At 31.0% G+C, this 11580-nt stretch overlaps 3 protein-coding genes across 5 annotated transcripts; 1 reads left to right on the forward strand and 2 right to left on the reverse strand.

Moving 5' to 3' along the window:
- Positions 1-655: 655 nt before the first annotated feature.
- LOC128875762 (uncharacterized) lies at positions 656-5866 on the reverse strand. The gene is made up of 2 exons (XM_054121626.1): positions 5724-5866; positions 656-5559 (listed from the first exon to the last, which is right to left on the reverse strand). The coding sequence occupies exon 2, from the start codon at positions 5438-5440 to the stop codon at positions 2624-2626; it is 2817 nt and encodes a 938-aa protein (XP_053977601.1). The 5' UTR covers positions 5441-5559; positions 5724-5866; the 3' UTR covers positions 656-2623.
- On the forward strand, positions 5784-7075 carry LOC128875766 (acireductone dioxygenase). The gene is made up of 4 exons (XM_054121636.1): positions 5784-6047; positions 6271-6390; positions 6472-6651; positions 6729-7075. Exons 1-4 carry the CDS (start codon positions 5925-5927, stop codon positions 6852-6854), a joined length of 549 nt encoding a protein of 182 aa, XP_053977611.1. The 5' UTR covers positions 5784-5924; the 3' UTR covers positions 6855-7075.
- A 165-nt stretch (positions 7076-7240) lies between these two features.
- On the reverse strand, positions 7241-10859 carry LOC128875763 (ribonucleoside-diphosphate reductase subunit M2-like). 3 transcript variants are annotated; one of them, XM_054121628.1, is made up of 7 exons: positions 10674-10859; positions 9343-9405; positions 9074-9262; positions 8760-8995; positions 8441-8669; positions 8138-8356; positions 7241-8050 (listed from the first exon to the last, which is right to left on the reverse strand). In XM_054121628.1, exons 1-7 carry the CDS (start codon positions 10740-10742, stop codon positions 7898-7900), a joined length of 1158 nt encoding a protein of 385 aa, XP_053977603.1. In that variant the 5' UTR covers positions 10743-10859; the 3' UTR covers positions 7241-7897. The 3 variants fall into 3 exon arrangements, with proteins under 3 accessions (XP_053977603.1, XP_053977605.1, XP_053977602.1); XM_054121630.1 differs by lacking the exon at positions 10674-10859 and adding an exon at positions 10047-10372; XM_054121627.1 differs by lacking the exon at positions 10674-10859 and adding an exon at positions 9544-9954.
- Between the last annotated feature and the right edge of the window lie 721 nt (positions 10860-11580).

Genomic DNA, 11580 nt, shown 5'->3' on the forward strand with positions numbered 1-11580 from the left:
TACAGTAAAAAATGTGCATTTCATTGATCGATTTTACGAAACGCGAATATATATTTACTTCGTTTTAACGTTTTCTGTTGATTACGTCGTACAGATTTTACGGCTATGTTCGCATGATCGCTTGGGTAGACAAGAAACGGATACTTGAGACACTTAAAAGAAAAACGACACCATCTGCGAAAAATTTTTGTTCGCTGGTAATTTTAATCTCTCGTCCGTTTATTCAGACTTGCATTGAAATGGGAAACGCGCAAAAAGTGTGCGCTATTTTTTACCTGTAGTAAACAAAAAACAAAAGTAATGCAAGCACGGATAAGCTGGACATCGATAAGAAAGTGCATTTTTTCTTTCTATTAGTTTAAAGGAATGTTTCAAGAATACTGAATTTAATAGCACGCAGCAATGTCCCTTTCCTTTTGTTTACAGTTCATTGCATTTTTTCTAACTTTCAGTGGATGAATTACCAGCATAAGAATCTAGTCACTATAAAATTTTTGTAACTCAATGACATGGAAAACATGCAAAGTGTATGCTTACAAAACGCAATTGTACTATCCTGTCATGCGATTCATTCATTTTTACCATTATAATTAGTTTGAAAAATCATTTCCTAATGTAGCTTAGACAATAAGATAAAGTAAATAATTCAATCGAATGTTTGTATGTTTGTTATTATTATTAACAATACTAAGGAATTGCGAAGGAAAAAATTGTAATTGATTTCAGAGACTATACGTTGATACGATAATTAATTTCTTATATTATGAAGCCAAATTTTTCCATAAAATAATTGAGACTGTCCAATGGAAGCTATCCAAGTGATTTATCATGTCTCAATACTGGTGCACATTTTTTTCTTTGTACGCAATTTTTTCACATTTTTTTATTACTAACCATTGTACTGGCATTCTGGCAATATCGCACAAATATAATATAGAATAAAAACAAGCAACAATTTTAGTACTGATTGAGTGATCCTTTGCAATGAAAGAAGAATCAAAATTCCTGCAATCATAAGCCATTGTTCAACTGTGATCTTCTGTGTTATCTTAAATCCATTTTATTGGTAAGATACACTGGAAGATACATTGCATCTTTAATTGATCTCTTTGTCATTCATTCTCTATATTGTCTATTTCAAACTGTATATCCAGTTTTGATTTATTACTTACAACAGTATTTGAGCTTTGTGGTAAGTATATATAATTTATAAATGCACAGAATTCTCCATTTTCTTCAGAAATTCTTTATAAAAATAATAAAGTCTTTAGCGGACATCTTTAGTGGACGTGGACCAAAACAATTGTTGCAAAGTGGCCAACAATAGTGGTCTGAGCCACCTGTCGACCTTCTGTCCTATACCAACCCTGGTACATCGTCCCTTACACCCCTTTCACGCCAACCTCCTTCGTCTCAAGCTCGACGACCATCAACCCTTTCCAATCAACATCCCCCCTTCCTCATCATGTCACACTTCAAACCCGCTCTCACCTCCGACTACCACCTCGACCATCTCGTTCATTGTCTATAGTTGGTCTCCTCCTTTTACAGGCGTGTCGGGGTTAAAACCCCTTCATAGTGGAGATCAACTCATTGATTACTCCATTTATTATTTACAGACCAGTTTACTATATTTATACCATGTTCACTACTGGGTTTATTAGGTCAAAATAACTCAATTAGATATTACAAATTTATAGGATTGATGGGATGACTTGTAATACTTTGAAAAAGTTGAAAAATTGTGACAATGTAAAAGAAAATACTGCATCTGGTTTAAATTTATTAAGTATAACGATATTTGAGCTTCTTTTGTCGACAGTCTTCTTAATGTTATATGAATACTTTTTGAGATAATTTACAGTCTATGCAATATTTTCTATGTGCATACATGCCAAAATAATGACATTTGAGACAAAAATTGTTTGTTCTCATATAATGTGTCCAAGCGCTAAGAACATTTCAAGATCATTTCATTCATTATTTTTTGTTCAAATAGAACAAAAAGAAAAACATGTTATTTTAAAAGACAAACGCAATGGTACAGGAATCTACATCTCTACGTTCACGTGTTAAGTTAAGTGTTCGAAATGGTGACCTTGTATTGCGATACACGGTTTGATAACGATGTTATTGCATTTCGCGTTTTATTTTTGTCTACTGTAACACAAGGTTCTCTTATACAGTCTTTCATATCTTCTTTAGTTATTGACACCTTACTATACACTTGTTATGCTGTGGCTTAGCGGTATGTCAATTGATACCACAATGTATGGAAACAAACGGCATTCCATCGTGTCACACTTCAATTAGAATTGAAATGTAAAGACACAAATTCCTGAACAGTTGTACCTGTCCCTTCAAACCAAATGTTTGTTTCTACAATACCCTTTTAATAATCCTAAATGATTTTCAATTACATTGTATTTGTCTTACAAACTTCCATTAGGCAATAAATTAAAAGAATATTTCCTTCCCTTATCAAAAAAGTAACGATCTTGTCTTAAATGATCCACCTAAACAAATATGAACTTCAATAGAACATAATGAAATAATGACAAAGTTTCAGATGTAGTAAATACTTTTCAGATGTAGTAAATACTTTACAAAAAATATTAACAATTTAATTGGAAGCAAATAATTCATTCATCCTTCTGATACATTCGTAAGCCTCTGTTGCAGGTACTTTCATACAAGTAGAAATTACTTCATAAGTTTTGTAGAAATTGGAAATTTTTGGAGAGCGAGGTATCCTTTGAGTATTTCTGCTGCATTCATAATTAAGCTTAACACACTCATCACAGAAGGCATACAAAATATTTAAGACATTTTGTAGATGTTCAGACTTATGTTGCATATTGTTATAGGTAATAAATAAATGAGCATAAGGACTATGTTTTATGCTTCCACTAAGCTGATTAAAATTATTAATTAGAGATTGACACACTATTTTCTCCTCTTTCATTCCTTCGAGCGATACAAATGTTGTACAAAAACGCATGAAAGACTTAAATATATATGCAAATAAGTCGTTTGAACCAATAGATGGATGTTCTAAAGATAAACAACATGCTTCTATTGTTATGCGTAAGAAGTCATTGAATGCTTCGATTTCATTGTTGCATCCAAAGGCAAACCAATATATTATAGTGAACTCTGAAGCTAATATTTGATATTCTACATCAGTTGTTCGAATGATCATGTGACGCAAAAAATCTTCTCTTAACAAATTTAAATCTGATAAATAATTTCGTAGTCTTTCCGAGGATTTAGGATCCTCTTTCAATCTGTTCAACACAGTGAAACACCGTCTTTCATAATCTGTTACGATATCAATTATACTAACACCTTTCTCCGTTAAATACCAAAGAGAAGCAAAGTGTAATTTGTCTATTGGTTCAATGAAACTTTCAATATCATACATTATTTGCTTTTTCGTACATGCAGAAATTCTGTAACTTTTGGTTTCTAAAAAATATTCCAGTATGCTCGTAATTAGATTAAATATTTCGCTGCTTACAAATTTTAAAATGTTTGCACTTTTTCTTAAAAAACACATTTTCTTTGCAAGAACTATTATCAAGTTCTTAACATTTGTATCTTTGGTACAACTGACTTGTAATTTACGAATATTATTTAAAACAGAATTAATCACGCGTACATTGAAATTATCGTTTTCTAAATATGGTACGAAAACGTTATTTATTAAATCATTTACGTTAACTATGCTACTGTTTAGTGCAACTTGTGTAAAATCTATAAACTTTTTTTCATTCCACTCGTTATTTTCTATGCAAATAGTTCTTAATATATCTATTAGAAGTATTTCACCGTTACTTTCTTTTAATATAAAAAACGGTGATAACAGAAGCAAATCATTGGCAGAAATCAGAATGTTTTTATATTGGTGATGGCCAATAGTAATTTTCACAAGTATTCCCAATATTAATTTAAGATTCTTTAAAAGGAACAACAAAACAATCTTCAAATTTGTTGGTTTTTGTAAGTTTGAGTTTCGGGATATGAATTCATTAAATGTTTCTTCTGTATGTAAAGATTCTAAAGAATTTTCACCGTCGTGTTTCGTTAAATACATCATTATAATCTCGTAAAGATCTGGTATATCTTGAAGCGATAATATTCTTGTAACAGAACTGTAACAAATCTCTTTTAAACCTTCTTCATTTGATTCCTTCAGAACGAAAGTAAGATATTCTAAAAGATGAAAGCAGTCCTTTTTATCTAGCAAAGATTTGTTTGTATAAACAAAATCAAGTATTGTATTATCCCATTCTTGGTATCGACACAACAATTCTTTCATAAATTCTTTCTTGCCATCAGATATTGCACAACAGAGTTCCTGCAAACTCAGAACAAAACTAGATTGATTAGGATCTGGTTTTGACGACAAGTGTTGTAAGCACTCTATTAAATGTGTATTCTGTGATAATTCCTTGCTCTTCTGCATTAGTTCTATAAAATAATAACATTCGTTTCCAATGGCACGTTGCAAAGAAATCATGTTGTTTTCTTCGTCATCTAGCTCTACCCAACCCATGTATACCTCACAGTTGATTTCCTTGACTTTATTGGACAATAAATCCATTAACTGTTGATTTAATGTCATCATAGTACTTTCAATAAGTGTATCTTCACACTTTATGAATGGTTCTCTTCCAAATGTAATATTGTATAATTTTTCAGTGTCTTTTGAAACACAAATTCCTTTGCTTTTGTACTCGAAACAACTTCTTATTGTAGCAATTAATTTTTTAATCATAATACCATACCGGTCACATTCTTTTAAATTTGTTGATGTTGTTAAAGTGAATGCTGGATTTGTTAACAGCAGCAAGAATTCCTCGAAACTCATTAATAAATTTTGTATACTTTTCTCAAGATCTGTTGACTGTATTCCAGTTTCTTTTAATAGAATGAATTTAATATATACATTAAATATTGTTTGATATATACTATCTATGGACCTTCGTAAAGGTAATTCTTCTATACACTGTTTAAGTATTTCAAGTATCTCTGTACACAGATCAAACGGCATGTGTAATATAGACTGAATCAAGATCTTCTCATATTGAAGGCTCCACAATATTTGTACAAGTAAATACGAAGATAAAGGTGGGAACATATCGACTAAATGACCACTGACAATATCTTCTTCTAAACGTTCCTGATTCTTGAACTTGGTGTTCAATAATAAATATGTATATGCCTGAATACACCTTTCATTATTAATCGAAGCTTTCTCTTTTATGGATATATTACTCATCTCGAATATATTAATAATAGTATTACATATATCATCAATATGACCAATGCTTGCAGAAGTTGTGCGTGAAGTGAGAAACTGTAATTCTCCACATTCTTGATTTTTCTTCATAAGATATGTTTGAATTTTTTTGTAAAATTCATTACATTCGTCCATGCTTAACTCTATTCTTGATTATACCAGTTGTAATCGTACATATATCATACGTAATTTTTTTCTCAAGATCAATTCTCTGTATGTACCAAATCGCTTACGATACTTTGGCATATATGTCTCTGAAAATAAATCAGAATAAACATGACTATCGATTAGCAAGTTACAAATATTAATAAGATAAGTGATTAATTACAATAATCGATTATATAAATTATGTTCGTACTAAAATACGTAAATCATTCAAATAGCATAAACAAAAATAGATAAAGAAGACGTGCCTTACCTATCTTATCTTATAGTTTTATTTTCAAACAACGTTTACGATACTAACGAATTAGATAACTTCGTACGTTCCCTTTCTCTTTACAATTAATTGAGAAATATACCGGCACTGATAATATTTTTTTGAGGTTACCTCACGAACAAATAATTTGTATAGAAAAAAAGCACGTGGAGTTTGAACAAATTTGTTCAAAAAACCAAAATGGTTCGTGCGTGGTACATGGATAATAGTGATGCTGATCAACGACTGGAACACTATAAAGAACCTCCTGAATTTCTCTCTCTCGAAGACTTATTCAAAAAGACAGGAGTCGAATATTTTAAGGTTAGGTCAAACTTCAATATTCAAATGATATTTCTGTAATTATTCCTATATGATATTCTTGGACAATTCTATAATTACTTTGTTCATTTTGTGACTTAATAATTATATGCAATTTTAATTACTTCAAATAATTCCAAAGACTAATTATCTTGAAACTTGATCTCTGTATGGTACTGAAGAAATTGCGACGCATTAAACTATATTTTAATTATTATTTATTTAGATCGATTGCAAAGACTACAAAAATGATGATACATTGATGGAATTGAAAAAAAAACGAGGCTATACATATGAAGATGAAATACAATGTTCTAGAGACTGTCTTCCAAATTATGAAGAGAAAGTAGGTTAAATTTATTTGATTACATACATATTATATTCATATATTCATGAGTAATAATTAAATGTTATTTGAAATATTTAGTTAAAGAATTTCTTTACTGAACATCTTCATACCGATGAGGAAATAAGATTGGTATTGGATGGATCAGGATATTTTGATGTTCGAGATTTGAATGATCAGTGGATACGTATCGAAGTTACAGGTGGAGATTTGATCATTATTCCTAGTGGAATATATCACAGATTCACTTTGGACATCAATGTAAATATTTATTGTTAAATTAAGTTAAACAGTACGTTTTATTTACTAGTATTTACTCATTTTCTACTTTTTTTTAGAATTATATAAAAGCAAAACGTTACTTCGTGGGAGAACCTGTTTGGCTGCCTTACAATAGACCAGCAGATGATATGGAGTGTCGTAAAAATTATCTTGATCGTTTGTACAAAAATTTTCAAGGATAATCTGTTGATAATCCCCTTTATAAATACAATAATCAGGGTTCACAGTAAGATTTACATAATATCTACCTAATGCCTTTTAGATTACATTCCACAACAGTAAAGAATGCAATTGATAATAATTCTTTTAACTTTAGTATCACTGGAATATCCCATTATTATATTTTACATGAATACATTTTATAAAAAATGTTTTACATTGTAAATAAATGTTGATCATGTGGTACATATTTTGTAATTTCATGTGTGTTATATATAAAGTTTTATCAAAAAGCTTTCCATTTATCTCTACTACACAAAAATTACTTCTTATCGTTTAAAATGCAATCTTGTATTTTTACTAAATTATGTACATACATACAAAAGCCTTATTTAGCCGAATACTGAGATATTTATACAGTCTTTATTCTTGACCATTTGTTTTAAACACGGACATGCGTGCATTTCTGTACAAATTTAATTTACATATTACTTTGGGAAGTTTCAAACTTTCACTTGTTTAAGTTCGATATTTGCAGATAAAATTCGTCTCTATTAGTCAATAACAGTTATAGTCAACATTTTATCTAACATATAGCATTACACAAGACAATATCACACCTAATGCACACTTATTCTAATTTCGAGAGAAACGTAAAAAGATACTTACACATACATGTGTTGGAGCATCAATTTCATCGTCGAAAAATAAAAGATCAAACGAAACAAAAAAAATAAATACTACTACTATCATTTTTCAGGACCTAATTATAACGAATCAGATCGGTCCGCGTAAGAAAAAGGACACAAGAAAAACAGTTTGTCTTTATCTATATGGATATTTAAACTAAGTATCTCTGGTAAATACGAAAAAATCTCAAGGAGAGATCTTACCGCATTTTTTTAACCTTTTACACTCCAAAGACTCACTTTGCGCGCTATGCAAGTCTGTATCGCAACTTCTTGGTCGATGATATACTGAGTCAATTGCACACGACTTAGAGCTGCTGAGACAAGACTGACGAGATCCCCTGGAGCGCAGAGTCATTCCATCGTTATTTATTCAATTAAAAGTCAGCGTTAACCGTGAAACTGTTTTCTATTTTGTTTTGCATAACTCCCCACTTCTGATACTCTCCAACTTTCTTTTCGAAGAAGTTCGTTTTGCCTTCCAAGGAAATATGCTCCATGAAGTCAAACGGATTCTCAGACAAATAAATCTGAAAATTGAGGAATAATATATTGATTAATGAACAAAAATCTAGATCGATATTATTACTGCTTTATATGATAATAACTTTACACACCTTTTCGCAGCCTAGCTCAACAAGTAATCTGTCTGCAACAAATTCAATGTACTGACACATAAGCTTGCAATTCATGCCAATCATTTCGACGGGTAAAGCATCTGTTAAGAATTCTTGTTCAATTACAACGGCATCTTTAATGATCGATATGACTCGTTCGCACGATGGTTTTTGTACGATATGTTTAAACAATAAACACGCAAAGTCGCAATGTAATCCCTGAAAAAGATTGAACGAAGCTTGTTAATTGTTTCCATGTAAATTTTTATCTTCTATATGTATTTAGTTTTCAAATATATTAACCTCATCTCTAGAAATAAGTTCGTTGCTGAACGTTAGACCTGGCATAAGACCTCTCTTCTTCAACCAGAAAATAGCGGCGAAGCTACCACTGAAAAAGATACCTTCCACGGCAGCAAATGCAACTACGCGTTCAGGAAAAGTGGCAGTTTCATGATTTATCCAATTTAGTGCCCAATTGGCTTTTTTTGCAACGCAGGGCAGATTTTCGATCGCGTTAAATAGGAAGTCCCTATAAATCGTAAATTCGATATTATTATTAACAAAAATACAAAATAAAAAGGAATTTCTATTGAATGATTATATTGCATTTACTATTTACCTTTCTTTGACGTCCATAATATAAGTATCAATCAACAAAGAATACATTTCTGAATGCACATTTTCCATGGCAACTTGAAAGCCATAAAAACAACGTGCTTCCGTTACTTGCACCTCCTGACTGAATCGTTCAACAAGATTTTCATTCACGATTCCATCAGAGGCGGCGAAAAATGCTAATACGTGAGATATAAAGTGCTTCTCGCTGTCGTTTAAAATGTTCCAATCAAGGATATCCTGCAAAAAATATAAATATTACAACTACCCTTTCAGATATTTTTAAATAGACAAATACTCCAAATACAGAAATTATACCTTGGACAGATCTACTTCTTCCACGGTCCAAAAAGAGGCTTCAGCTTTTTTGTACATGTCCCAAATGTCAGGCCACTGTATGGGGAAAACCACGAATCTTCGTGGATTTTCCTTAAGTAATGGTTCCAATTGTGGATCAAACTCATCTTCCTTCAATTGTACTTTTCTTACAGCTTTTGTCTTGACCATCTAATGAAATGCATAAATGTTATCAGAATATTTTTCCTCACAAGCATGGTTAATTCATGTTACAGAATAAAATTGTTTACCTTCTTTTTTGCTCCATTCTCTTGCAAAATAGTTGGCGAAACACATAATTTTTTGGGGGATGTCTGGAAAAAATAAAATTCGTTGTAAACAATACCAATAAAACTATTTTTTTAATACTCATGGTACAAAATATAATTTATATATTTTTGCAGAAATGAAAATAATTTAATTGTAAAGCTCCAATTAAATTTATAACTTACAAAAGGTGGATGAATCTTTCCAAACAATATTACAAGTAAAGATACTACACACATGATCATGAAATTAATCATCCTGTTACATTGCACAATAATTTGCAACAATGCATGGTTTGTCATGAAGAATTATGTGTATAAGTTTATTCAAACAAATTTAATATTTAATGTGTTAAATATGCTAGAGGATCAACTGGAAGCTGAAATTGACTTAAATAGTATCTGATTGCTGAAGAGAATGTATATTATATAAATGAGAAATTTAAAATGTATTATAAGTTTCATGTCCTTCACCTCTTCAGGGACAATTCCTTTTTGTTATTATCAAATTTTTATTCTTTTTATTATTGACAGTAACTATAATTATAAAAAACTAAATGTCCACATGTGTGCCAAGAGCATAAAGAGCATGAAGAGCTTAAAAATAAATTTCCTTCATTTTTACTTACAGAAAGCTGAATATTATTGCAATTAATTATCAAAGAAACATAACCTTGTATACTACATACCATCCCACACATATTTCATTAAAAGCAATGCTTCTCTAGATTTTTGTCAATCCACGAACAAAGATATTTAATTACACTTTTAGACATAAAACAATTTTTACATAAAATTACGTCAACCAAACATTTTTTTATACTTGAATCACACTGAGCACATGTCAAAGTAGTAACTGTTTATTCATTCGCTATTACAAACTAAAAACAACAACGTCAGTAGTTTAATTACAATTTGTCATTATTTATGAAGGCAGAATTTATTTGTTTAGAAAAGAACAAGAAAATTTCGAGACTAGAAAATGTTTGATACGTCGGCGTGATCACGTTTCGTGTTGAATGTATTCGCTAAATAAATAAAACAGAGATTATGAAAAGATATAATAATGAATATTATTGTAATGAATCTAGAATGATTTGAGATTTGTAAAATTGATAAAAGTACATATATGTAAGGACGTGTAAAATTAACTAGTTTTATTAATCGCACGCTTAGTTCGTTTAAAAATATTATAAATACATCTAATATATATATATAAATGATTATATTTTAGATATTTATTCATATTCAGACATGTTTAGTGTTAAAGTTGAACAGAGATCATTTGATGGATACAAAAGTATGTTAATACTCACTTTTTTCTTCAGAGAAATATTCTCGAGACGCTTGAAAATATCTTCCTTCCTCGAAACTTGAAATGGCATTTTGAACGTTGCTAATTGTCACAGAAAAAGCAAACTGAATACTTTTGTTAGAAGTTCTTGGTAAGATACCGTACTCGTCACGTATCAGTCAGTATCAGTTACTTGAATGTCAGAAAAGTATTACTGTAGACACTCCCATTGGAGCTGATTCGTTCCGTTTCGCGCCAAACTGCTCTCAACCAATCAGCTGAGCCTCTTTTCCCGCCTAAAAGTATCAGATTTCATAACACTGATGAATACGCATATATCAGTGAATGATACCTGCTCGAAAATTCATTAAATTAATCTTATTCATTTTCTGAAAGAAGTTAGGCATAACAAACCTAATATAGAGATATTTGGTTTCCCGCGTATTTTGTGCGATTGCGTATAACGCTCAGAGAAAAGGGCCGATCTTCAACCAAAAATATATAAGGGAAGTTTCCAAAGTCCATGAAAGGCGAACACATAGAAAAAAAAAAGAAATTTTTGTGATGAAGATATGCCTTTATTGAGTCATGTCCTTTATATGTAGTATAAAAGAATATAATTATTTTGCGTGGAAAGTTAATTGGCTATTTGAAATATAATTTATTTGCCGACAGACTCATTTATTGATATGGCTGGTAAATATATGTACAGGGTGTCCCAAAAATGTTGTAACACCTTGAAAGAGGTGGCTCGGGAGGTGATTTGAAACAACTTTTTCCTTAGCGAAAATGTTGTCAGAGGTTTCGTTGAAGAGATATTAACGGAAAACACTGACCAATCAGAGCGCTCACGGTAGCGTATGAGCGCCGCCGCCTATCGCGTCGCCTACGCTACCGGTATACTCGCGCTCTTATTGGTCGAGGTTTTT

This window comes from Hylaeus volcanicus, chromosome 4, assembly GCF_026283585.1.
Source record: "Hylaeus volcanicus isolate JK05 chromosome 4, UHH_iyHylVolc1.0_haploid, whole genome shotgun sequence".
NCBI classification, from domain to species: Eukaryota; Metazoa; Arthropoda; class Insecta; order Hymenoptera; family Colletidae; genus Hylaeus; species Hylaeus volcanicus.

Coding starts and splice junctions, on each gene's coding strand:
- LOC128875762 (XM_054121626.1), bottom strand. CDS start 5,440: ATGGACGAATGTAATGAATTTTACAAAAAAATTCAAACATATCTTATG.
- LOC128875763 (XM_054121627.1), bottom strand. CDS start 9,660: ATGACAAACCATGCATTGTTGCAAATTATTGTGCAATGTAACAGGATG. Junction 8,996..9,073: donor AAGAAGTAGATCTGTCCAAG/GTATAATTTCTG, acceptor TATTTTTTGCAG/GATATCCTTGATTGGAACAT. Junction 8,051..8,137: donor TTGAGCTAGGCTGCGAAAAG/GTGTGTAAAGTT, acceptor CTCAATTTTCAG/ATTTATTTGTCTGAGAATCC.
- LOC128875766 (XM_054121636.1), top strand. CDS start 5,925: ATGGTTCGTGCGTGGTACATGGATAATAGTGATGCTGATCAACGACTG. Junction 6,048..6,270: donor CAGGAGTCGAATATTTTAAG/GTTAGGTCAAAC, acceptor TTATTTATTTAG/ATCGATTGCAAAGACTACAA. Junction 6,391..6,471: donor TTCCAAATTATGAAGAGAAA/GTAGGTTAAATT, acceptor TGAAATATTTAG/TTAAAGAATTTCTTTACTGA.